General features: G+C 40.3%; 1 protein-coding gene across 15 annotated transcripts in view; it reads left to right on the top strand.

Moving 5' to 3' along the window:
* DNM1 (dynamin 1) overlaps positions 1 to 25,691 on the top strand; it is a 224,914-nt gene that overhangs the window by 112,916 nt on the left and 86,307 nt on the right. For 13 of the 15 annotated variants that reach the window (XR_016315379.1, XR_016315377.1, XR_016315378.1 and 10 more), the window contains exons 9-11: positions 3,501 to 3,568; positions 5,058 to 5,196; positions 24,819 to 24,905. Coding sequence is in view for 12 of the 15 variants with exons in the window: in XM_089692907.1 (XP_089549033.1) it covers positions 3,501 to 3,568; positions 5,058 to 5,196; positions 24,819 to 24,905 (294 nt within the window). In the remaining 3 variants the exon portion in view is untranslated. Of the gene's footprint in view, positions 1 to 3,500; positions 3,569 to 5,057; positions 5,197 to 6,453; positions 6,593 to 24,818; positions 24,906 to 25,691 lie in introns of all 15 variants that reach the window. The other 2 variants (XM_089692909.1, XM_089692905.1) reach the window with 1 other exon arrangement.

The raw sequence follows: 25,691 nt of genomic DNA, 5'->3' as shown, positions 1-25,691 counted from the left end.
GGCGATAATGATTAGGGTGAGGAATCACATGGGATGAAATTCCTGTATATCTGATATCAGAAGTCAGATAATTATCATAAAAGGATGTCCCATATGATGAAGGTTGCAGTTAGATTAAGGACCAACTGACTTAGATGCATAGATTATATTCACAGGTGGTGCCTAAATAAGTAGTTACATGGCTGAATATATGACTTGCTATTTGGCAGTAATCTGGGTAGATTTCCCATGAAATAAAATAACTTTTAAGATAGATAGATATACATATCTATCTATATATCTATCTATATACATACAATTGTGTTCAAAATAATAGCAGTCAGACATCACTAACCTGATCAATCACTGTTTTTGGTAGAAGTGATATCTCTACATGGCAAATAATTTACTAGCAGGTGTAGTAGAGTAATAGAAATCTAACAGACCCAACAGTCATGACATGCATGCTGCTGATTCTGTGTAATTGAATCACTAATTGAAAGGGGCATGTTCCAAATATTAGCAGTGTGGAGTTCTATTAGTGAGGTCATTCATTCTTTGAAAAACAGGTGGCAATTATTGCCCTTATTTAAGGAAGGAAGGCAGTAAATGTTGTACATGCTGGTTACAGTGCATTTCTCTCTGAAATTCTGAGGAAAATGAGTCGTTCCAGACATTGTTCAGAAGAACAGCGTACCTTGATTAAAAAGTTGATTGGAGAGGGGAAAACATATAAAGAAGTGCAGAAAATGATAGGCTGCTCAGCTAAAATGATCGCAAATGCTTTAAAATGGCAACCAAAACCTGAAAGACGTGGAAGAAAGCGGAAAAACTACCATTCGAATGGATAGAAGAATAGCCAAAATGGCAAGGACTCAGCCAACAATCAGCTCCAGGAAGATCAAAGAAGGTGTAAAGTTACCTGTGAGTACTGTTACAATTAGAAGACACCTATGTGAAGCCAAGCTATCTGCAAGAAGCCCCCGCAAAGTCCCACTGTTGAAAAAAAGACATGTGCTGAAGAGGTTACAATTTGCCAAAGAACACATTGACTGGCCTAAAGAAAAATGGCGCAACATTTTGTGGACTGATGAGAGTAAGATTTTTCTTTTTGGGTCTAGTGGCCGGAGACAGTTTGTCAGACGACCCCCAAACACTGAATTCAAGCCACAGTACACTGTGAAGACAGTGAAGCATGGTTGCACAAGCATCATGATATGGGAATGTTTCTCATACTACGGTGTTGGGCCTATTTATCGCATACCAGGGATCATGGATCAGTTTGAATACATCAGAATACTTGAAGAGGTCATGCTGCCTTATGCTGAAGAGGAAATGCCCTTGAACTGGGTGTTCCATGTACAGGAATTTCATCCCATGTGATTCCTCACACCTTACCTTAATCATTATCGCCTCCCATATGTGTATATCTGTGGTTATATGAGCAGCTGCTTAGGTGACCCGACAACATTCTATTTAATTTGGTGAAGTTATGGTGCTGGTTTGCTCATTTTCTGTGTACTATTTGTGCTAAGCATAATTGTTTTTCAATAAAGTCCTTTTGATTAAGCTGCATGGTCCCATATGAAACTACCTTCTCGGGTGACCTCTTTCCCCCATGCATATATGGAAACTCACATTCCAGCTCTCTCAGCTATCCACATTCCTGAAGTGTTCAGTTGGCTGGCACCAATGCCTAGATCTTGGGAGAGTGGGCATTGTACCCAGAGAGCTTTCAAAATCTGTCAAATGTGGCAAAAACAGATGAGGACATCTTGGCCTCCAGATCTACAACAAGCTGAACAAATTTGTAGCCAAGACCAGGGATCCTCTATGCTTCACAGTGGATGCTCTGGTGATTCCTTGGACTCAATTCAAGCTGGTTTAAGCCTTCCCTCCGATGAATATCTTTGCTTGACTGCCAAACAAGAGTGATTCTCATCACACCAAATTGACCCAGAAGATTGTGGTTCACAGACATACTCAGAAGTCTGGTGGAAGAGCCTCTGCCTCCTCTAAACAGACGACCTACTGGCCCAAGGCCGCTTATTCTATCCTGCTTCTTGGTCACTGGCTTTAATGGCATGGCTGTTGAATCACCTAAAGAATAGGGATAATTTTAAGTCACCTTACTCAGAACGAGAAAATCCAACTCCTGTAACATTTAACATCACACACGGAAATCTTACTTTGCCTGTGTGTTAGGACAGGAATCTGAGACCCTGGAATACTCTATCACTGTTTTGGCCTTACTTCAGTCTGGTATTGACTAACGTCTTGCCCTGAGTACCCTAAAAGGACACATATCTGCTTTATACATTTTATTCCAGAATCATCTTGCCGCACAACTCCACATCAAGACTTTTCTTCATGCATGTGCTCACATAAACCAACCAATTCAACCTCCTGAGTCATCTTAGAGTATTACCTTGGTACTGTCTACCTGGACCTCCCTTTAAGCCAATTAGTGATATTCCAAAGGAAGACCTCACTTGTAAGGTTATCTTCCTGGAACCCTTGCCAATGACGTCTGTTAGGCATGCTTCTGATTTAGCAGCTCTTTCATGAAAGCACCCTTTTTTGTTTTGAACAGGGACTAGTTGGTTTTGAGACTTCTTCTTTTCACATCATTGAGGACATTGTTCTTCCTTCCCTTTATCACATCCCAAAACATGAAAAGGAAATTGCCATACATTGCCTGGATGTGGTCAGGTTTATCAGGGTCTACCTGAAAGCCACAACTTTTATTTACAAGACTGAATCTCCCTTTGTTCTACCTGTGGGTTCTTTTAGAGGGCATCCTTCTTCCCATTCCACTGTTGCTAGGTGGATCAGGCTACTCTTTCCTAGGCATACACCCTTATGAACAGATTTCCTCCTTTTTCTATCAGAGACCATTCCACCAGGTCTGTTGGTGTCTTGTGGGCTTTTCAATATCAAGAATCTGCTTCCCAGATTTGTAAGGCTGCCACCTGGTCCACTGTTTGCACATTTCTTGTAGTTCTACCAGGTCAGGCCTCGACTGATGTAAGCTTCAGACACCAAAGTGATTCAAGCTGTCATATGAGTGCTTTTTGTTTGAGTTCTTAATTTTTCTTTTCTTGTGGGCCTTTTGGCAGTTTTGTTCTACTGTGTTGTTGTCCACTCTCAGTTTATTGCTTGGGTATGTTTTAGGGTCTAAGAATACAAGTCCTGTACTGCATATTTAAGATAATAGGAGTTTTGACTTGTCCATTAATTCCTTGTCTTAGAGTACAGTAACGAACATGGGCTCCTCCCCTCTGTGTCTTGATCCACTCCTTACTGCTTACTAAAAAAACTGGAGTTGGCGGAGTGCGTGGTGTGCTCTGGGAGCAACCCTAGCAGGTTTTTTTCCAGTGTTTAAATCACCTGAAGGTATTTGTATATAACCCATGGTACAAGAATACAAGTCTCGTGTCCTACTATTTTTTTCTAAATAGTTTTCTCAGGTGGTGTTGCATGTTTTACAGTTGACAATACCAAGCTTTTTGTACTTACAGATGGAGTTTGATGAAAAGGAACTGCGAAGAGAGATAAGCTATGCTATCAAGAACATCCATGGCATCAGGCACGTATAGCATGTGCAAAAGTGGTCTATGCATTAGCGTTGATGCATTTTGCTTGTGTGTAGTACTTCTCCCTGTAGGCCTCCACACTATAATCAGTAATCCCATAGATGCTTTTTTTAAGATAACGTTTTGCTTGTTATACCTCACCCTTCTTAGAACCATAGGCACAGCCACTGGGAGAATAAGGCAGCTGTTTGACATCCATCCAAAGCAAGCCCCACACATTTTACAATAGGTACCTTACTTTGCATTTCACTTGTTATTCTAAAGGTACATTTGTAGACCTTTGTAACAAAGTTTATGCGGTCTTTGAAGTCAGTCATAGGCAGTTAGGCTAAGTGGGCCAGCCCAGCTGTTCCAATTACCCACTAGATTCCTATTTCTGTTGACTCCAGTTGAAAGAACTGTGCACCCAAGTTCCTAGTTCTGCTCATTTTCCCTTCCCAGAATGAGATAGAAAAAGTGGAAAGACAGAGTTGACAACGACAGAAGAGAAATGTTGCCACTGAAGTCAGCCAGAGTGTGAATAAAGCCTAATTGTAGCTTTCTTTCTTTTTTTTCAAATTCATTTTTACCCTTTATTGGTGCTTAAGGTCTATTGCTATCTCCCCTTCCCTGGCCACACGCTGAAAATCAGATCTGCGGAGATCTGTATGAGAGCAGTAACGTACCACCAGGGGCCTGACTCACTGGTTGCACAGTTACTACTGTGCTCCAATAAACAATGCTAATGTTAACTTCTCAATTAAAATAAAAAGCTACAATTGGGTTTTAATTCAGCACACCTGTGTCCTACCTCAACAGAAATATCTGTTTTGGAGAAATCGCTTTTACTTGAAAAGTTGATTTCTGATTTAGAGACATAGTAACACAAGGGATCTATCCTCTCTTGCATCCCTTGATAAGCAACTGAAAGACATAATTAATGGCCAATAAATGTGAGTGGTCTACGACAGAGTGAGGGCTGTGGAAATAGGATACCCCAATTTAAAGGTTCCATTTTAAACTAGTCTGGCTAGAGGTAGGGGGACTACCATTGTTGATTGTTTTTTAAGCTGTGATATCTGGGAATACAAAAGCAGTGTCGATGCAGTTTTGAATGAGATCATCTGCAGGTCAAATAAACCTGTCAGTGAACTGTGAATGATCTCAAAAAGGTCTCAGGCTTATGTCAGATGCAAGTGTAATGTACCTGAAGGTATGCTGCATTTGCCCATTGACACAGACCCTAAATTTGGTCTTCCTCAGTTGAGAGTCTGTTTAATTAGCCAATAGATTATCATTAAAGTTCAGATTATTAGCTAGTTACTAGTTGAAAAGGGTGTTCACCAGATCAGAATCCTTAATGTAGTCAAACTGCCTTGTGACTACCAGTGGCATTGCCTTATTAGCCAAACCTTTAACCCTTCTAGCTCATGACATTGCCATCACTGGTGGGTAACTCTTTATATTCTCCTTATCACCTGCTCCCCTCTGTCGGGTGTTTAGAACTGGGCTCTTCACACCTGACATGGCCTTTGAAACCATCGTCAAGAAGCAAGTGAAGAAGATCAAAGAGCCGTGCTTGAAATCTGTGGACATGGTCATTTCCGAGCTTATCAGTACCGTTAGACAATGCACCAAGAAGGTAACCCTTCTGGATAAAGACCTGGATTGCGCACTAGCTACAAACCTATGTGATGTCCCAGACTCAGCATGAACTGGGAACACAGCCAATCAGAAAGCAAGGAACCTAGTGGATCTTAAAGCTCTCTGATTGGCTCAGCCACTTCTATCTGAGCATGCTGTTTTCAGTGAAGTCTTATTTGAGTAGTGCATGAACTCAATAGGACAAAACAGGATCACAAAGCCACCAAGATTGCGTGAGTGTGTGAGAATTTGTGAGTATTAAGAAGTACCTTCTACAGTCAGTGATATACATTATAGTACACCTAAACTTATAACTAATAATAACTATTAACTGATAATAACTTACCGTAATTGCAGGTAGGTGAGATGACTTTGTGAACAGCAGACTTACTCAATAAGTCCTTATTAAAATTCAACACTAGGTAGAGGCTAAACGTAGGCATGCATTATGTGGCCCCTACATCCTCCTTAGATGTCTCCCAAGAAAATGACCTCTTCCATCCCCCGCATCATTGCTTGTCATTATTCTACAAAAGGTTTTCTCTACCATTCTACTTCTTATCTCTAGGCTCTTCTTTTTCTCTTTCCTTCTCAAATGGTGCATACCTGTACATAAGCAAACAAGTTGCATGGCTAAAATGTATAAATTATTATGACTTTTGTATTAATGATCAGCTGCCAGAGAACATTTAACGCTGAAAGAAAAATCACAAGAGAGCCCTGATAATAAATGAATGTTAGTTCAGTTTTATAAAGTAACCATTTTTAAAGGAAGTAGTTGCTAAGTAAGTGCTTTGCATCAGTCCCGAAGTCCTTAATCAGGGACATATCTGCCTTATCCCCCCAGTGTTTGGCCCTATGACTCTTGGAGAAGGGTTAATCCAGTTGAGAGTTATATCTTTCCTACAATCTTCTTAATCATATTGATGTTCCCCATCTGCCTTTCCTGAAACCATGCCCAAACAGAGTCCAGCCTTTCATTTTTGCCTCATGTATTTCTCTATGTTTCTCTTGACCTCTTCCCTCTTGTGTCGTTCTGTAACCTGACTTGTTTACCACCTCTGTCCTGGACTTTTCTTCTGTCTATCCTGCCTATCTTTTTGTCTATCCTCTGATCATACCTGTCTCTTGTTTAAATTCTTTTTCTTTCCTTATCAAAATTTTCCTTCTCCTTTTCTACCATTCTGCCCCCACATCTACCTTTTGTCTTCATGTTTGTCCTGTTCCCTTCGGGGTCCACGTTTGACTTGCACAGGACTGGACTCTTCACGCCTGACCTCGCTTTTGAAGCCATTGTGAAAAAGCAGGTGCAGAAGCTGAAGGAGCCGAGTCTGAAGTGTGTGGATATGGTAGTAAGTGAATTGACCTCCACCATCCAAAAGTGTAGCGAAAAGGTAAAACCACTCTGCAGTTCAGCAACACTTACATTTATACAGGTTTCTGTTTGAGGTCAGGAGATTATTGTAAAGCTTGCCTTGGCCAGAGAGGTCTACAACACAATGCTGTTTTAATGATTTTAGTGAATAGAAATTTGTTAAATAGTGAATGAAACCACCTCTTTTGTTTAAGTGCAGCCACTTTCTTGTAAGAACTCCTTGTCCATCTGGCTTAATCAGTTTTTTTCTTTAAGTATTGCAAACAACATATTGCTAACCTGATTAATTACCAGATCTGAATGACAGTGGAAATTTGACAGATGTAATCTTTTATAATTGTCCTACAGGGTTGACTGGAAAGATTCAGTTGGACAGATAAATGTCTGTTATTATAACTGGATTGCTGACTATCCCTCTCAGTGAAACTGCACTGATAAATTGAAAGGGACTGATTGGATTTAAACCAAATTTGAGACAAAAATGTTTTAAGATTTTGGTGGGGAAGGGTTACAGCTTTGTCACATTTCAGTCTCTCCCCTATTTCCTGTTGAGACCATGTCCTCTCATTTCCTATTCTGACACCTGTCGTCTCGACAGGAATTGTCCCCATTTCCTGCCTGCCTGACAAACATCAGACATAAAATAATGAAAAATATTCTAAATGGGCATACAGTGATAATAGTTGGACGGAGGTTCTAACTCTTCCACACTCCAAGGAATTGTTTTCAGTTTCCTCATTAAGGGGGAGTGTAGGCTGGAATTGGGGTTGAAGGAAGCAGGCCTTTATTTGCAGTTACCTTGGGTAAAACCACTGATGTGACCATTCTTGTTCCATTTGTGAAGAGTGACCCAAGTTTCATGGGTTTGCAGTGTCATGAATGGCCCACAGAAGCCCTAACCAGCTAAAATCATTCTGCAAGTCCTGTAGCAGTGAGTGTCCTGACACAGCCATTGCCACATATATCATGAAGTCATTGTCTTTTCAGCCATCTTACCTCTCTAATCAGAGCAAATGTTAGTTGAGTCTCTGGAAATCAGGCTGTTAGTGATATGTAATCCCTACCTAGGCTAGCCTGCATGGATGTGCATCAACAGAGCTGGAGACATTGGCTATTAATCCTTCTGCTGCTTTGAAAGCACACACAGGCTTCATAAAAAAGAGTAAAACATACTGAGGATCAATTATTAGTTTAATTTACTGTGGTCCTTGCTAGGCTATGGAAATTGGCTCCACCTAAAATAAACCAGGATAATAAAGGCCCTAACATAAAAAGAAAGCCATCTATAAATATGTATTGGAGGTTGTGCATGGACATTATAAGAAGGCAGCAGACAGGCAATCATAACAAAAGGCCAGGAGAGAATACCATAATCCCAGTCAGCGGGATTCATTCGCTAATGTTCTCCGAGTTTCCTATCTCAGATTAACCCCTTTCTTCCAAGAGGTTTATTGAACGAGGGAGAATTTCATTGGCTGCTAGTGCCACAGTTTACCATATGCCCTCAATGGAGCCCTGGAGGCCCATGTTGGATCCCCAGTCCCTACCACTACTGAGATTCTGTGGCTGATCGAGATCATTTAAACGATAAATGTAAATGATCTTTTCAACATGCTGTTGTTAAGCCCCCATTCACACTAGGGCATTTTGAATCGCAGGCAGATTTTTTTTATCACAAAATGCTCTGCTAAAAAGCGCCCTAGTGTAAATGGGGCGTCAAATATATAAATATATGTGTATGTGTGTGTGTGTCAGCATTCATAGAGACACTGTATGCTAAACAAAAGCTACAGTTGCACAAATGTTTATCAAATTTTTAAGTGAACATTAAAGTAGCATTAAAACCTTAACGTTTTTTAGTTTAACACGCTGAGCACAACAACAAAAAAAAATTCCCAAGTAAACTATTTGCCCTCTGTGCTGCTTCCCCAAACTTCTGGTCTTCACAGGAAAGAGTGAACAGTGAACAGTGCAGTCGTAATCTGGTCCCTAAATTTATAGAAAAGGGGGGGTGAGAAGGAGGAGAAGGCGAGTGCCTTGCCATCCTAGGCTATGCGGCTGTGCTTTTCTGTTGATGCACACAGTGTGGGGAGACACAGCTCTAGTCAGTGGATGAAAGGGTGGCTTCATAGGATGCTGCAAGAGAGAGGAGCCACCCTGAAACAGGAATCTTGGGGAAACAGTCTTGGCAACCGCTTAAACAAGAAAATAAGCAATGATTAAAAGATAAAGAAGCTGCCCACTCAGCAAGTGAATAAGGAAGTTGCTGAAAATGCTTAAAAAACTGAGGGTTAATATATCACTTTGATTCTCACATGTCACAGGAGTAAAGAGGGCCCATGTGGCTATTCCTAAATCAGAGTTTTATTTGATGAATAAGGCAAGCCATAGACAGTGCACATTTATTTCCTGCAACCACGGGTCAGTGTTAGCAAGGGAATTCCTCCCGCTAAGCCATTGTGTTCTCCTGGCAGAGGGGTGGGGGAGGCCGTCCCCGCCAGAAGAACATAGTGATTATTGCTAGCGGCTATAACAGCCACTAGCGATAATCACATATAAAATCTGGAAAACCGAGATTCAAACTATCTATGGCTGGCTTAAATAATAGAATGCAACAAGGAGAATCCTCACCCAGTGTTTTGTAGCAAGGTAACTAGCATCTTAGAGGATTGTTCCATCTTGCAGACCCAGCAAGCTTCTACCTGAGATACCTGCCTCAGAAATGTTCTAATAGCAGAATGTGTTGCAGACTTCTCTGGTTCCAAACAAGGTGAAATACTAAACAAGGACACTAAGATGATTACTTATTTTCTGTGTTAAATAGCGGTGATGGTGAGGGAGGAAGGTGGTGTGAAATTGATGTGTGCAAGCTTTCAGATCTGGTTCAAAATCAAGGTGGCTCCACTCTTTCAAAATACAGAGGGACCGGCACAGGTAATGCTGCAGTATCTGTATATAATCAACCAAGATACATCTTTTACAGTAAATAACACTCTTCATATTGATACCAAAATGACCAACACTGTAAAAGCAAAATATAGAGATGCCTGGGTTGAATTTGACCAAGCAAAGACATCTCCTTTTGGACTTAAAATATTATTACATTCCCATAAAAATTAGTAAACCTTGAAGTATGGTGAAATCACCAACATCTAGTATGCTAGACCAGCTGCCATTTTTGTAAATGACCCTCTAAAGTTGTCCTGTACTCCAAATTTACCTTCAATCTACATTAACAGGCAGTGCAATGGGGGAACGTCTGCATCTGTAATGCTCTTTGTCTTTTTAATGAGGAGGACAAGGAAAAGCCACTGCTGAATTTTTAATGCAAGAGAGAGTTACCATTTAAGTTAAAGCATCAGTCCACCCACTACTGAAGATTATGTTATTGTAGACTGGTGTTTTAAAGCAGTATTAAACCCAAAGCCAGAAATGTAATATATTGCAGCTTACCAAACCTTAGATTTGGTGGCTGCATTAGTTTTTTCTTTTCTTAGACTTTTTTCCCTCTGGCCAGTAACACACCTCCTGTATTAGAATGCCTCCATTCTGGATAAAGGAGCACAGGGGGCAAATTTGGGCATCAGAATTGACCGTCTGGGGGGAGGGAAATGTTAGATATACTTGCAGATTTAAATGAACTAACAAATTGAAGCTTAATTCCAGCTAATACCTTATAAGCAGTTACAGCAAACATTTTTTTTTCCTTTCGGGATAAAGGCTTTCCATAAATGAATAAAACCCAATCATTGTAAGAATCTCTGTCAGTGCTAAATGGTTTTTCTCATTCCTGTAACTGCAAGAGGGTGTATTTTTTTGAAAAACACCAGACTTACTGGCTGGATCACCAGGTGAAAATAGAGGAAAGAAAGCCTAAAAAAGGAAAATTAATGCTGCCATTACATCTAAGAAATGGTATGCTGCAATATAATAAATGTTTGCTTTCGGGTTTATTACCACTTTAAGCAACCTGCTGGCATCTTATATCTTTTGGGCATTCTAGTGGCGAGAAATTCCTACCACAGTTCCTGGCCACCTTGGCGTTTGGATGTCCCTACCTCTGTTGTCATCTCCATAAATTAAATCCAGAATGGAACCCCTCGCAGTGGCCATAACAAGTGTTCAAGCCCAGGATCTCAAGTAGAGACATTCCACCAATACAATCCCAGAGAAATATAACTAGATATAGGTAATAACACCATAACACCAGGGTAGTTGATTCAGGGAATACCCAGTTGCCTCTTGGGGGATAAGGAAGGAATATTTTTCCCCTGCTTGAGCAAAATGGATCATGCTTTATCGGGGGACGGGGGGGGGGGGGGCCTTTCTATGGATCAGCTGTGGTTATAGGATTGCTTGTATGGAGGTTTACTTTTATTGGTTGAACTATATAGACTTGTGTCTTTTTTCAACCTGCCTAACTATGTAACAGTATAAGATGTCAGGTGGTTTATCTTTCCAGAAACTAAGATAATCTGTAATATAATTTGAATGCACTGCTAAATGTTGGAGTATAGGTCCACTAAATTAAGATAATCTCAGCCCTATTTTATGAAGTAATTAACCCCAAAGGTTTGGTACTCTAATCAGTTTTTAGAGAGCATGTTATACATGTTCTAATATGCAATGCTCTGAAAAATGTCATATCCCAGTGTACAACTACAAGACATATTGTGACGCCCACCATAAATCCTATCCATATGTTTTCATGCCTGTAGTCAGGAAATGAATGTGTACATGATAACATATGGGTATGTGTGTGGTATTTTGCTGTGCCTGTCCCTTAAGAAAGTTAAATTGATCTATTTTGGTTCCACATTAATGTAGAGAATCCTTTGCATGTTACTGCTTGCATGTGTTTTGTGCTGTCCTTGTGTACTTATTGTGTACTTATTGTAGGCATTTTGTACCTCAATGTACAGTATTTTTTACTTTCCATTTCAAGGAAATGCCATTTAAATAATCTGATTTTCAGCACCATGTAGGAAAATTGGAAGCATGAATATGAATCCCACAGGAAAGCTGCAAATTTTTGTCTAAAAATAAATTAGATTTTGGTTTTATTTCTTTTTAAGTTTGCGAGTTGAGTTAATGTTTTATGTTTCATTATTTGTATAAAATCTTTATTTTAGAAAAAAAATTGAATCTTCTACAGATTGAAAATCTGGATGGGTCTATCTCTGCTAGCACAGAAAGCAGAAGGGGTGGTATCCTTCCTCTCAACCAGTGGAACCTCAGGACCCATATTTATCCTTGGTCATTAAGTCGCGACCCAAAAATAATTTATTTTTCAAAACATTATCATTTATTCCACAAAACAACTTGTGCAGTATTTTACAATGTACATAATTTTACATAATAAAACACATTTTTAGACTTTTAAAATAATTATTTTAAGCATACTTAAAATAACAAAAATCCACCAATACCGTCTAACTTTAAGCAATGTCCCCTCTACCTCACATTAATAGCCCATTCGGCTGAGCAATGCCTCCTCTACCTATCACTCTCCCACAGGTACACTAAGTTAATGTCTTCAGTGGCTTTTTAAAGAAACAATATAGTTTGTGCAATATTTGTGTGAGGGTTTTCAGTTCCTCCATTTCATGCACTCCTTCAATCTCCCCTTACATGGCCTGGTCTAGCCTCCCCTTTGATGCCCCCCATTCCTTCTCCTTTTATGCTCTTTCCTTTCACACCCTCTTTTAATACTCATCTTGACCCCCTTTTCATGCCCTCCTTCAGTCCTTCCCTTTCATGCACACTTTCATCACCATTGCTTTCCTGTATTCTTTCACTTCTTTAAAATGAATTTTCCATCACCCATCCACAACCCAGGAAAAGTACCTAGCGGAGTCATTCCCTGGTGCATTTCTTCCCTCTTGTGTGGCTGGCTGGAGGGAAGTGTAGTTATGTCACTTTCTCCTGGCGCTGCCATAGAGGAATGAGTGCGAGGGCCCTGGGACTGCTTTGAAAGTGCACCGTGTGCACCACCTTAATGGGACCGGCTGGCCACAATAATACAAATATTAAGGCCAGCGGTAGTTGCAGTCATGGCTGTCTTAACATTTGTATTAGTAAGCTATGTTGTCAGAGCACAGACATTTTTTTTGGGGTATTAGAAAGGCCTGGGGGGCCCAGTTCACCCTTGGTCGCAACCGACTTTTGGGTCGCGATCCATTACTTGAGAAACATGGCTCTAAACCCTTCTGCTGTGTGTGTGTGTGTAATCAGCCAATAATCACAACATAGCAATACACCAGAACACTTTGAGTACTAGCCTCCAAATCACTCCAGTTTTGACACCAACAGCTATAAAATATTTTTAATATCTGTTTTATGTTTTGTTTAATTGTCATGACATTTAGGGTCCTCTCCCTCTTTCCCTCTTCTTTGGTGCTGGGCAATGCTCAATGACATCAGTACTGAGTGCTGTATGCCATAGTGACATCACCTAGGCGGTGGGTCCATGACTCTCTGCACTCAGAGAAAAGTAATGCTGCTGAGTGCGTGAGTTTGTGGGAGATGGTGCTGTAGAGGAGGTTAGTATTGTATCGAAAGCTGCATTTGCATTTAATTTTTTTTGCTGGGCATTAAAAAAAAAAAAAAGAATAGACTTGGGCTTAATAATTCACTTAATGTGGTTGTAAAGTCTTTTTTTTTAATTAAAATATTAAACAGGTTTATAATTACCTGCTCTGTGCACAGAGTGGACCTGAACCTCCTCTTCTGGGGTCCCCTTCCAGCGCTCTTGACCCCTTCTCTTCTGTGTTTGTGGGCATGATCCCGAACCAGGTCCATGGATATACACAGCTTGGCTCCACCCCTTGCACTCAGCTCACTGAATTTGACTGACAGCAGCAGGAGCCAATAGCTCCCATTGTAATCCCATAAAGCCTATAGAGACCAGGAAGAGAAGGGAGAGAAGACCTGCAGCCAGGCACAGCGTTGGTTCAATACAGTTAAGTGTTAGGGAGAGGGAAGGGGCAACACACAGTGGAAGGTTTTTACCTTAAAGCACCTTTAGACTTGCAAACCACTTTAAACAGTTATAAAGCTTCTAGCACTACTAGTAATATGTATTAAGTAATGGTGTAGCTTTCTCTGTCCATATTTTAAACATGACATCCAATGGACACACACACAGATTTTGGGTACACTGTTTGATACTTACCTACTTACTTACCTAGGTAGATGAAGCATCGGTCCCCCACCGGCTCTAAGGGTGAGAGCTCAGAAATCACATGACCGCTGATTGCTGAGTTCTCCTCTCTACCCTGAGCAGAGAGCGGGACTGTCAGTCACCGCTGTCTGCTCAGCCCCCCCCCCCCCCCCAGCACTATCTGGAGTGCTGGGCTGTGAAGGGGGAAAGAGCGGCTTGCTGAGGCTCTCGGCACTTTGCTGAGAGGTTGAGCTAGGTGCGGCTCCAGATTCTGGGGTGGATCCTAACTGTGAAGTCGGCATCTCTTCCCAGCATGGACCAGTTGAGTGACGTCAGCCGACAGCGGAATTTAGTCTGCCGTCAGCTGAAAACTAGTCACAGGAGTGCAGAACGAACTGCACTTCTGTGATCCACAAGAGAAATACAGCCAAAAGAATTTAAACTTGTATAAATGCTCACTCTGAAATTATAAGTTTGCACCGTGCCATCTTAAAATTCCTTTATTTTTATTTAAAAGCTAAACAAAGACCAGAATTAGAGTCAAATGGCATTTTCTAATAAAATTGTGCAATGTATGTGTATTCACGTTTTTTCATTATATTTCATAATATTATATTATATTTGAGAAACCGTATTTATGAAAGTCTTACATACTATATTTTTATTGATTCTATTATGGCAGGAGCTACATGCTTTTCAGATAACTATATATGCAAGGGGTGGGAATAAAAGTATTAAAATATATATAGCAAATATATAGTGTACTGTTCAAAAGTTTTAGGCAGGTGTGAAAAAAATGCTGCAGAAGAAGAATGCTTTCAGAAATAGAAGTGTTAATAGTTTATTTTTATAAATTAAGAAATTGGAATGTAAATGAACATAAGAAAAATCCAAATCAAATCGATATTTGTTGTGACCACCCTCTACCTTCAACACAGCATCACGTCTTCTAGGTACACTTGCTCAAATGGAAAGATTCCCACACATAATATGGATTCTTTTCCAAAGCTACAACCAAGGCCTCACTGTCTTTGTAATCCTTATTTTTTTGTTGCCTATGGAGAATCAATCCTAAGAATGGGAAACCATCATGTGGCTTTTTTATGGCTGTTCAAGTTGAGATAAATAAAGAATTCTGGATGTGATAAATCCTGATACTGTAGAGATACAAGAATCCTGCATGTGGTTAAGCTTTTCAGAAGCCATTAAAAATTAGAATATCTGTGAGTGGAGGCAACCTTTAATCTTAAAGCAGTATTAAACCCTCAGCTTTTTTAGTTTAGAATGTTAAGCACAATACAATAAACATTTCACTGTGAAGTATTTGCTAAAATTCTTACCCCATCTCTTGCTGTTTACAACTTTCTGTGTTTCTGGAAAAGGAAAGTATTAACAATGGACAGTCTCCAGTATACCTGTTAGCTAGGAGTAGGGAGCGGGGAGGGAGGAAGAGTGCTTTGCCATCCTAGGCTACAGGTCTAGGTGCTTCTATTGATGCACACAGTGCAGGGAGACACAACTTTAGTCCCTGCATACAAGGGTTGCTCCATTGAAAAAAAAAAAAAAAAATCTTCATCACCCCCCACAAGTAGTACAGTGTCACTCTGGTGACACTGTACTGCTAGGGTGATAGTATGTTTAAAAAAAAAAACCAAATAATAATATGAAAAATTTTTATAACTAATTTGGGTTATTTTTATTTTTTTTTTACTAAACAGATAACCGAATACATTTTGGCCAAGATTTATGAAGAAAGATTATTTATTTGCAAAATTTTACAAGAAAAACGCCTTTTTTCAAAATGTTTTGACTTTTTATCTATATAGCAAAAAAAAAAAAAAAATCCCACTATTTATTAAATACCACCAAAATAAAGTTTTACCTGTCTCAAAAAAATAAAAAATTCATATGGGTACAGTGTTGCATGACCGCGCAATTGTCATTCAAAGTGGGATAGCACTGAAAGCTAAAAATTGGCCTGGACAGAAAGGGGGGGAAAGTGTCCGGACTTGAAGTGGTTAAATAATAAACGTCATACCTGCACTATGCAATGGTTTTGCACAGAGCAGTCCCGATCCTCCTCTTCTGGGTCCCTCTCTGGCACTCCTGGCTCACCCCCACATTGACACCGAAAGAGCTGCTTGGCCCTGCCACCCCCCACTCCCTACTTACAGACTGTGATTGACGCCAATGGCTCCCAATGCTGCCTCGATCTCCAGTGAGGAGAGAGAGATGCTGTTCCCAGACACAGCTCTGGATCGAGATTGGGCTCAAGTAAGTAGGAAAAGATACATACATCACTGGCAAAGCGCAGGTTTTCTTTAAAGCAGACCTCCAGGCAAACAGCTAAATACACAGCAGCAGGGGCGCACTGACCATTAGAGCACTGCCCGAGGGCCCAGGGTCAGTAGGGGGCCCCATGAGATGCCCCTGGTACCTTTCAGAGGCTTTTTTGGGTGTGGTTTGAGTGTGGGTGAGGACACAGGGGCCCCATGATCCCCTATTGTCTGGGGGCCCCATGAGTTGTCAGTCCGCCCCTGCACAGTAGATATATTTTTTGTTTAACTTGGATTTAAAATTCTGTACAGTCAGTCTTGTGATTTACATGTCTGCCAAACTGAAGAGCTAGGGAGGTAACACATAATTTTCTGGCTTAGCAGTGCAGGTCCCTTTACCACCTCTGCTCCTCCAGCTCACTGAACAAAAACTCCACATCATTACTTAACAGGTAGCAAGAAGGTGATCCAGCAAGCAGTAAAAGTGATCTCCCTGGCTGTACAGTGTGACAAACATATACTGTGGGGAAAATAATTTTTTGATCCCCTGTATATATTGTACGTTTGCCCACTTACAAAGAAATGAAGGGTCTATCATTCTTATCATAAGTGTAATTTAAATGATAGAGACAGGATATCAACCAAAAAAACACGTGATACAAATGTTATAAATTGAGCTGCAGTGCAGTGAGTAAAATAAGTATTTGATCCCCTACCAAGCAACCATAATTCTCGCTCCCAGAGACTGGCTGTGTGCTTACATGGTACACAGATTAGTCCTGTCAATTTTAGAAAGTGCTCCTAACGACACTTTATGTGTATAAAAGACGACTGTCCACAGATTCTCTTTCTTCCATTCAAACTTCACCACCATGGGCAAAAAAAAAGCTGTCAAAGGACTTCAGGGACAAGATTGTAGACCTGCACAAGGCTGGAATGGGCTACAAAACCATCAGCAAGAAACTTGGTGAGAAGGAGACAACTGTTGAGGTTTTTTTGCAAATAGAAGAATTACAAAATAACCATATCGGTCTGGAGCTCCATGCAAGATTTCACCTCATGGGGTAAGGATGATCATGAGAAAAGTGAGGGATCAGCCCAAAACTACACGGGAGGAGCTTGTGAATGATCTCAAGGCAATTGGGACCACAGTCACCATACAAACCATTGTTAACACAATACGCCGCCGTGGACTGAAATTCTGCAGGGCCCGCAAGGTCCCCTCCTCAAGAAGGCACATGTACAGGCCCGTCTCAAGTTTGCCAATGAACATCTAAATGATTCAGAGAAGGATTGGGAGAAAGTGCTGTGGTCGGATGAGACCAAAATTGAGCTCTTTGGCATTAACTTGACTCGCCGTGTTTGGAGGAAGAAAATTGCTGACGGTGACCCTAAGAAGACCATCCCTACAGTCAAGCACGGAGGTGGAAACTTTATCCTTTGGGGCTGTTTCTCTGCTAAAGTTACAAGCTGACTTTGCCACAGCGAGGGGCCAATGGACAGGGCCATGTATTGTAATATCTTGGATGAGAACCTTCTTCCCTCAGCCAGAACACTGAAGATGGGTCATTAATGGGTCTTCCAGCATGACAATGACCCAAAACATACCGCCAAGGCAACAAAGGACTGGCTCAAGAAGCACATTAAGGTCATAGAGTGGCCCAGCCAGTCTCCAGACCTTAATCCTATAGAAGGTTTATGGGGGGAGCTGGAACTTCGAGTTGCCAAACAGCCAAGAAACCTTAAGGATTTGGAGAAGCTCTGTAAAGAAAAGTGGACCAAAATCCCTCCTGAGATGTGTGCAAACCTGGTAACCAACTACAAGAAATGTCTTACCTCTGTACTTGCCAACAAGGGTTTCTTCACCAAATACTAAATTACATTTTGTCCCTAAAATACACCTATGATAAAAATTATAGACCCTTCATTTGTTTGTATTTCGGCAAACCTACAAAATATGCAGTGGATCAAATAATTAGTTTCCCCACTGTATAAATCACAATACTAACTGAAGAGAAAGGAATATCTTTTGTATAGTTTGTATGTAAATGTATTTCAGCTGTGTTTTTAGCTTTTATATTTTCTATTGAGTTCAGCTTTAGGGCCTTGTTTTTTTTTTTTGTTATGGTGGGCAGTAAACCAGGTGGTTGAGAAGCATATCAAACACTCCTTCCCAAAACTGCAAAGACAGCCGTACAGGTGTTTCAACTTGCCACTGCTGTGATGCTACATATCACAGCAAAAACTGTCCCCCATCACTTTCCGTAGGCAATACGGAATGTGACACATTCAAGCGAATGGGGCTATGCCGCCGTTGTACCATGGTGTGGCAGGGTTTTAGGGGTGAAAACAGACAGGAAAGGAAGCATCAGAATACCACCTGTCAAATGTTCTCTGAAAAACAAACCAACGTGAATCATTTTTGAGAGGGTTTCCACTAGTGTAAATGAGCCCTAAATGTTGTGTTTTGGATAGAGTAACTTTCGACACAGCTGTGTCTATGGATTGCAGCTTTGTCTGCAGAAATCATCAGGGACGGTGATTTTGTGTTGTAGTCTGTAGACACCACTGCTGCCTTATGTGCTGTAGTCTATAGATACTGATGTATCTATAGATCTTCTTTGGCAGTATCCTAAATAAGTCCTGCTGGCCATAATGGAAACCGACAGTTTTCATACAAGAATCAACGTGCAAAGTATGGAATAAGCATGGTTGTTTGATTATCCTGCTTTATAATATTACCATGCTGGTTTAATCAAAAACATAAAAGGAAGATATTCAGTTGCTCAAATTAAAAAAACCTGTCTCATTATATAAGAGAGATGAACTGTACATTGATATCTGTTGACAGTTTCAGCATCATAACTGAGGAATTAATTATGTATTACCCATAAAGTAGAATCTGAGCGCTGTGGCTGCATTTGTAAACATCTTTTAAGCGTCTTGTTTTTTTCCCTGAAGGGAGGATTGTTGGGGATTCCTAACCGCTCTCTGTTCCCGTTTTGTATGTCTTAGCTTCCCCTGGAGGAAACAGGAAGGCTTGTTGCCATGACGACTCAGAAGTTTAGATGCATAAGCCAGAACTTACAGAAGAACCATGACGGAGATATTCAAATATTTTAGTTAGCATTCTAGGGTAGTGCATTTGCGTTGTACAGTATATCACTGGTAGTCCATAGGGTTTATACATTTCCCGCTCTATCAGTCTTAGGGGGTGACTGAGATGGGATGAGCACCTTGACTTGACAGAGCTGGCAACGTAGGCATTTGTCAGATGGTCTGAACCTTGTGTGGGGATTTGTGTAGAAAGCCCCTGAGAGCCACATGGCTTCAATCAGACCTGTAAGGAAAGCAGGGATATTAAGTGAAAATAAGGCTGCTTTCACAGGCATATTTTGGTGTACCTATACAAGTGTTGTGGAAGCATATTTCAAGTGTTTTTTACATGTGTATTCAGTCTTCAGTTGTTGTTTTTTATAGAAAAGGAGGAGGAGGAGATCAGTCACTAGGACACGGCATTTCTGGCAGCATCAACATGAATTTTCTGTACTTGCTGAAAATGAAAAAGTAATTCAGCTGCCAACTCTAAGGACTTATCAGTTAGCTAGGATAGACGCTAAGACACACACAATGGAAACGGAACAGTTAGGAATCTCCAACAATCCTCCTTTCAGGAAAAAAAAAGACACTTCCAAAATTTTTAAAAATGTAGCTGCAGCGCTCAGTTTTTACTTTATGTGCATTACATAATTCATTTAATTTATGATGCTGAAATTGCCAACAGCTATCAAAGTACAGTCCATCTCTTATACATCTGTACTATCGCTGAAATATACAGTTGGGTCCATATATATTTGGACACGGCACAATTTTAGATTTTTCAGGTATTTACCAAAATATATTCAAGCTATACTTATATAATATATATGGACTGAAATTGCCCACTCAGGTTTAATTTGAGGGTATATGCATCCAAATTGGAGGAAGGGTTTAGGAATTACAGCTCTTAAGAGTAGCCATCCCCCTTTTTCAAGGGAACAAAAGTAATTGGACAATTGAATCAAAAGCTGTTTCATGGCCGGGCGTGGGCTACTCCTTCATTTCTTCATCAATTAAGCAGGTAAAAAGTCTGGAGTTTATTCTAAGTGTGGTATTTACATTTCGAATCTATTGCTGTGAACCTACATCGAGCATTCAAAAGAGCTGTCCATGCAAGTGAAACAGGCCATTGTAAGACTTCAAAAACGAAACAAATCCATCAAAGAGATAAATCAACAGTTTGGTACATTCTGAGGAAAGAAGAATGCACTGGTGAGCTCAGCAACATAAAAAGGCATGGACATCCACGGAAGACAACAGTGGTGGATGATCGCAGGATCCTCTCTATGGATTGGCAAAGTCTACAATCAAGAGAAGACTTCATGAGAGCAAATACAGAGGGTTCACCACAAGGTGCAAACCATTCATAAGCCTGAAAAATAGAAAAGCCAGATTAGACTTTGCCAAAAAACATCTAAAAAAGCCAGACCAGTTCTGGAAAAGCATTCTTTGGACGGGTGAAACAAAGATTAATTTGTACCAGAATGACAGGAAGAAAAAAGTGTGGAGAAGGCTTGGAACAGCTCATGATCCAAAGCACACAACATCATCTGTAAAACATGGTAGAGGCAGTGTGATGGCATGGGCATGCATGGCTTTCGGTGGCACTGGGTCATTGGTATTTATTGATGAGGTGACAGAAGCAGCGGGATGAATTCTGCAGTGTTTAGAGATATACTGTCAGCCCAAATTCAGCCAAATGCAGCAAAGTTGATTGGACAGCGCTTCACAGTGCAGATGGACCATGATTCAAAACACACTGCAAAAGCAACCCAGGAGCTTTTGAAGGAAAAGAAGTGGAATATTCTGCAATGGCCGAGTCAATTACGTGATCTCAACCCAATTGAGCATGCATTTCACTTGCTGAAGGCAAAACTAAAGGCAGAAAGACCCAAAACAAAGAACAACTGAAGACAGCTGCAGTTAGAGCCTGGCAAAGCATCAGAAAGTAGGAAACCCAGTCTTTGGTAATGTCCATGGGTTCCAGATTTCAGACAGTCATTGCCAGTAAAGGAATCTCAACAAAATATTGAACATTTTATTTACGATTATATTCAATTGTCCAAATACTTTTGGTCCCTTGAAATTAGGGGGTTGGCTATTGTTAAGAGCTGAAATTCCTAAACCCTTCCTCCAATTTGGATGTACATACCCTCAAATTAAACCTGACAGTGTGCACTTTCAGCCCATATCCATTATATAACTATAGCTTGAATATGTTTTGGTAAATACCTGAAAAAAATTAAAATTGTGCCTGTGTCCAAATATATATGGACCTAACTGTATTACATTTTTGTTTTTGGATTTAGATGCACTTTAACATCTAGTCAGTTTTTTGTCTGTATTTGGGAATAGTTTCTTATGATAGTTCTTAAAGCGGAACTAAACCTTCCTCTCCCTTACAGCCAAGGAAGCTGCCATCTTAGCCTCTGTATGATCCCAGTTGTCGTTGTGCTGCACATGTAATCTGTTATGACACCAGTCATTTGATGGCTTGATATTTTGGGTTGAGAGCACAAGAAAATGTGACCATTATCATTCACTGCATGCCTTGAATGTAACAGTTTTTGGAAACAGATAATCTGAATGATGCTGGTCTAATTTTAAAGCGTTATTAAACCCAAGACCAAAAATGTAATATATTTCAACTTAACAGTCATTAGATATGGTGGCTGTATTAGTTTTCTTCATCTAGGCTTTTTTACCCTCTGTTTTCAAATCGTGATCTGGCCAGTAACAAACCTGTATTAGAATGACCCCACTCTGGGGGAGGGTAGAGTTAGATGTACTAACAGATTTAGATACATTTTGAAACAATGTGAAGCCAAACTGCAGCTCACACTTTAAAATTAGTCACAGGAAACAGTTTTTTCCTTTTGGTATAATGGTTTAAATAAGTATATAAAAGCTGATCATTGTAAGCACCCCTGTCAGTGGTAAATTTTGTCTCATCCACAAGAGAGCTTGTTCTTTTGAAAAACAACAGACTTAATTGCTGGATCAACATATGAAAAAAGAAAGCCTAAAAAATAAAATGAATACTGCCATCATTTCTAAGAATTGGTAAGCTGTAGTATAATAAATGTTTGCTTTTGGGTTTAATAGTGCTTTAAATGTCATGCTACCGCACATGCATAGTAGTGACACAATATTATTACCTTTTTGGCACTACTGCACATGCATCAGGTAATGACACCATTTTGGCTTATCCCAAAGACTCTGCACTACTGCCAAAGCAAACCGCACATTCAGTGACAGTACTGCTGATGATCTCTAACCTGCAGCTATCTTTGCAGATACCAGCAGTCAGCTCCTGGCACAGGACATCTCCCATCACTGATAACTTATTTGTGGCTCCTACTTGTGATATGATTTGCTTAAAAGAGATGCACAAAAGTTTTTGTTTGTTTCAAATATTTTTATTTTCAAAATTAACTGATAGAAATAGAAGTTGTACATAAGAAATGGTACAAACCCAACCAAATTCCAAAGGTTACAATATGCGGTATATAACTTGGACGGAGCACCATGTAGCCATGCCACCATTTTTTTTTTTTTTTTTTTTTTTTTTACGTTTCAAACTTTTTTTTTTTTTACAGATATATAAGGACAGGAGGTGAAAATAAGTTATTAGCCATGGAAGACTTTCTGTGCCAGAAGCTGATTGCTGGCATGTGCAGTCGCTGGAGGTTATAGGAGGTCAGCAGCAGTGTCCCTAAACGCAGGGTCCGGGTTCTGCTTCCACACATGTGCAGTGGGACCCCATAGACTTTTATGTGGCAGGGAGACAGATCAGTCTTCTACCCCATAGAAGTCTATGTGGTTCTACTGCACATGCACAGACACTCCAATAAACATTATTGTAGAACATTGGTGGACTCAAAGCCAGAGTTGTGGGAGTATGTAGCGGAGGAGGGGCAAGGTGGGTTAGACCAGGACAATGAGAAAAGGGGAAAGATCAAGGAAGCATTCAAAAAATGCTGTTTGAAAGTTATTTAAAGTATTTTTAAAGGCAGAAGAGGAGGACCTGGGCTTCTCTAGCAAAACCTTTACACAAAGCAGGTAAGTATGATGTGTTTTGTTATTTTTAAATATTAAAAAGTTTGTCATTAGGATCACTTTAAGTTAAAATCAATCATAAGGGAATGTGTTTATCATTTTATAGCATAACAATTCTTTTTAACAATAACCATGTCCAAATTATTAAACTCTAAACTGCTTTAAAACATATTTGCTAAGATCTCAAGCATATAATATAGCAGGTCAAATTTAATAAGCTGGACAATTCTGAAAAAGCAAATAATGCTTACCATTAAGTCCTCATAGTTCAAACATCACATGGCCAGGAGGGCAGATCAAAATAATAACACATTGCAGTTTGCTAAAGTACATGCAAGTTATTGTGTGTTGCATTAAGGCAGTTATTTTACCCATAATGGGTTGCTTGTGCATGAAACAGAATTATAAAAAACAGGCCTGCCTTTTTTTTTTTTCTTTGCAGGCACGTGTTGTGGTGCACAGCAGTGTGAGTTCTTTGGCCCCCAACTGTATGTGCATTGGGGTGCCATTCTAAATTAATGAGTGCCTTGTGCTATCATTATGGTGAAATGTACATTACTGCAACACATAGGTCTGAAGGAGGCCTAAAAAGCTAACTATACTTTCAAATAATTTAATCCTAATGACCCCAATCCCTTTGCACCACCTTAGATTATTGGGTGATGCGGTCCAGGAGCCTACAACATATCAGGTGGTGCTCACCCAGAGAAGCCTCCCAGCAGGCTTACAAGTAGACAGCTTTTGTATTCAGGCCTATGAAGGACCTGGTACCCCTGGTAGTTTGCACCCTGACATTGCATCTCTCTGCTGCCCAGCACCCATACCACTGTACTCCTCTGCACCTCTGACTCTGAACCTCCCTGCCATCCAGCACTCAGACCACTGCAACCCTGACACTGAACTCCCACTATAGACACTACACCTTTATGCCACACAGCACCCGAGACACTACATCTTTCAGCCAGTTGGTAAATCTGCAACTGCATACTCCACCACTGTTCCCCCTGCTCTGCCTTGTCACACTTTTAGGGATATGCAGAGAGGAGGAGAGGCCAAGTCTGGTCTCTCTGCCCACTTCTTCTTCCCTCTGGTGCCATTACCCCCATGGAGCTTGTAGAGGTCAATCAGTCCTCCAGCCTCCTGTATTCTCATTTTAAAATAAGCATTGGATAGTATAGGATAGGGAATAAAATTGAGATAGGTCAGACATGTACTAATAATAAAGTCTATTGATGCCAAAATCATTCCTACAGGCACAGGCAGGAAGACAGGTTAAATTATGAACATGCAAAGAAAGCTCGGCAAAATATGGAGCTATTGTCTATAACAATCCGGTTCTATCCAACCTTTTTCTTAGGAAGACAGCAATCATATTGATCTATTGAGCATGTGTTTCCTCTGCTTACTCACCTTTTTTATTGATATGAAATAATCTTTTGTTTTGTGCTTCAACGCTCCTTGCGGCATTTTAGGCCATGAACTCATTTTACCGTGTAACCCTAATTCATGTTTTGGCGATTTTTCCCTTCTTCCTAGCTTTGTGTTGCTTGCCTTATTTACACTGTAGATTATTAAATGTGTACACAGTATGCTCAGCCATTCAGTTGCTTCTAGCTTTGTCCCACACAGATGTAAATTGTCTCCTGCAGCTCAGCCAGTATCCCCACCTAAGGGAGGAGATGGAACGGATCGTCACCACACATATTCGGGAGCGAGAGGGAAGGACAAAAGACCAGGTGAGCTTCCCAGAAAAGGTATATTTGGAACCATAAATCTATTTTTCAGTATTTTTTAAGGAAAATTATCATTTGAATTTTACTTCTTTAATTTCATTTCTTTCATACAATTTATGTCAAGTCTTTATGTTACAAATAAATATATAGTGCAGGGTGCATCCATGACATTCAGTTTACAATGCCTGAAAATTTGTTGGCAGCCTTTCTACAGCTGAAATGCAGTGGTCCTGTCCTTGTAAAAATGGGAGCGGGCGTGTCCCTCCTTTGTGACTAAGTTTGCAGTGTGTGTATTCTGATCTCTCCATTATTTAGAAGCTTTTTACTGCATTAGCAATAGATTGGCCTCCAAAAGCTGATGCTTTTAGTCAGCTATACGTACATTGTAAATATGTAATATTTGTAATATAAATTAGTACAACACAGCACTTTTTAAATGTCCCCACTGCCCGCTCCCCATAAATCTCAATTCAAATGCCTTTTTCTTCTGTGTGGTCATGTGACCACAGAACCCAGTTTCTTTGTGAAATGTGTAAGTACTGCAACAGGGCTGAATTCCATACACATCAGCATCAGCATTCACTGCTCTAGGCATTGTCAGAGGGGTGAGAGATCCTTCCCAGCAGATGGAGCTTTGTAGTGACATGACCACTTAAAAAACTGGGGGGGGGAGGAAGAGTGTTTATATTGTGATACAGGCTAAATTATATGCAGTGCAATGTGGAGCAGTGGAAAGGCAGCTTTTAAATGTTGAGGTGTTGTATTGTGTATACTTCTACATCAAACTTA

The sequence above is a fragment of the Staurois parvus genome, unplaced genomic scaffold (genome assembly GCF_062004578.1).
Source record: "Staurois parvus isolate SC_StPar_1 unplaced genomic scaffold, SC_StPar_1.0 ptg000608l, whole genome shotgun sequence".
In the NCBI taxonomy this organism is placed as follows: Eukaryota; Metazoa; Chordata; class Amphibia; order Anura; family Ranidae; genus Staurois; species Staurois parvus.
Note: the sequence above shows the minus strand (reverse complement) of the source record. Positions and strands in the feature narration are given on the sequence as shown.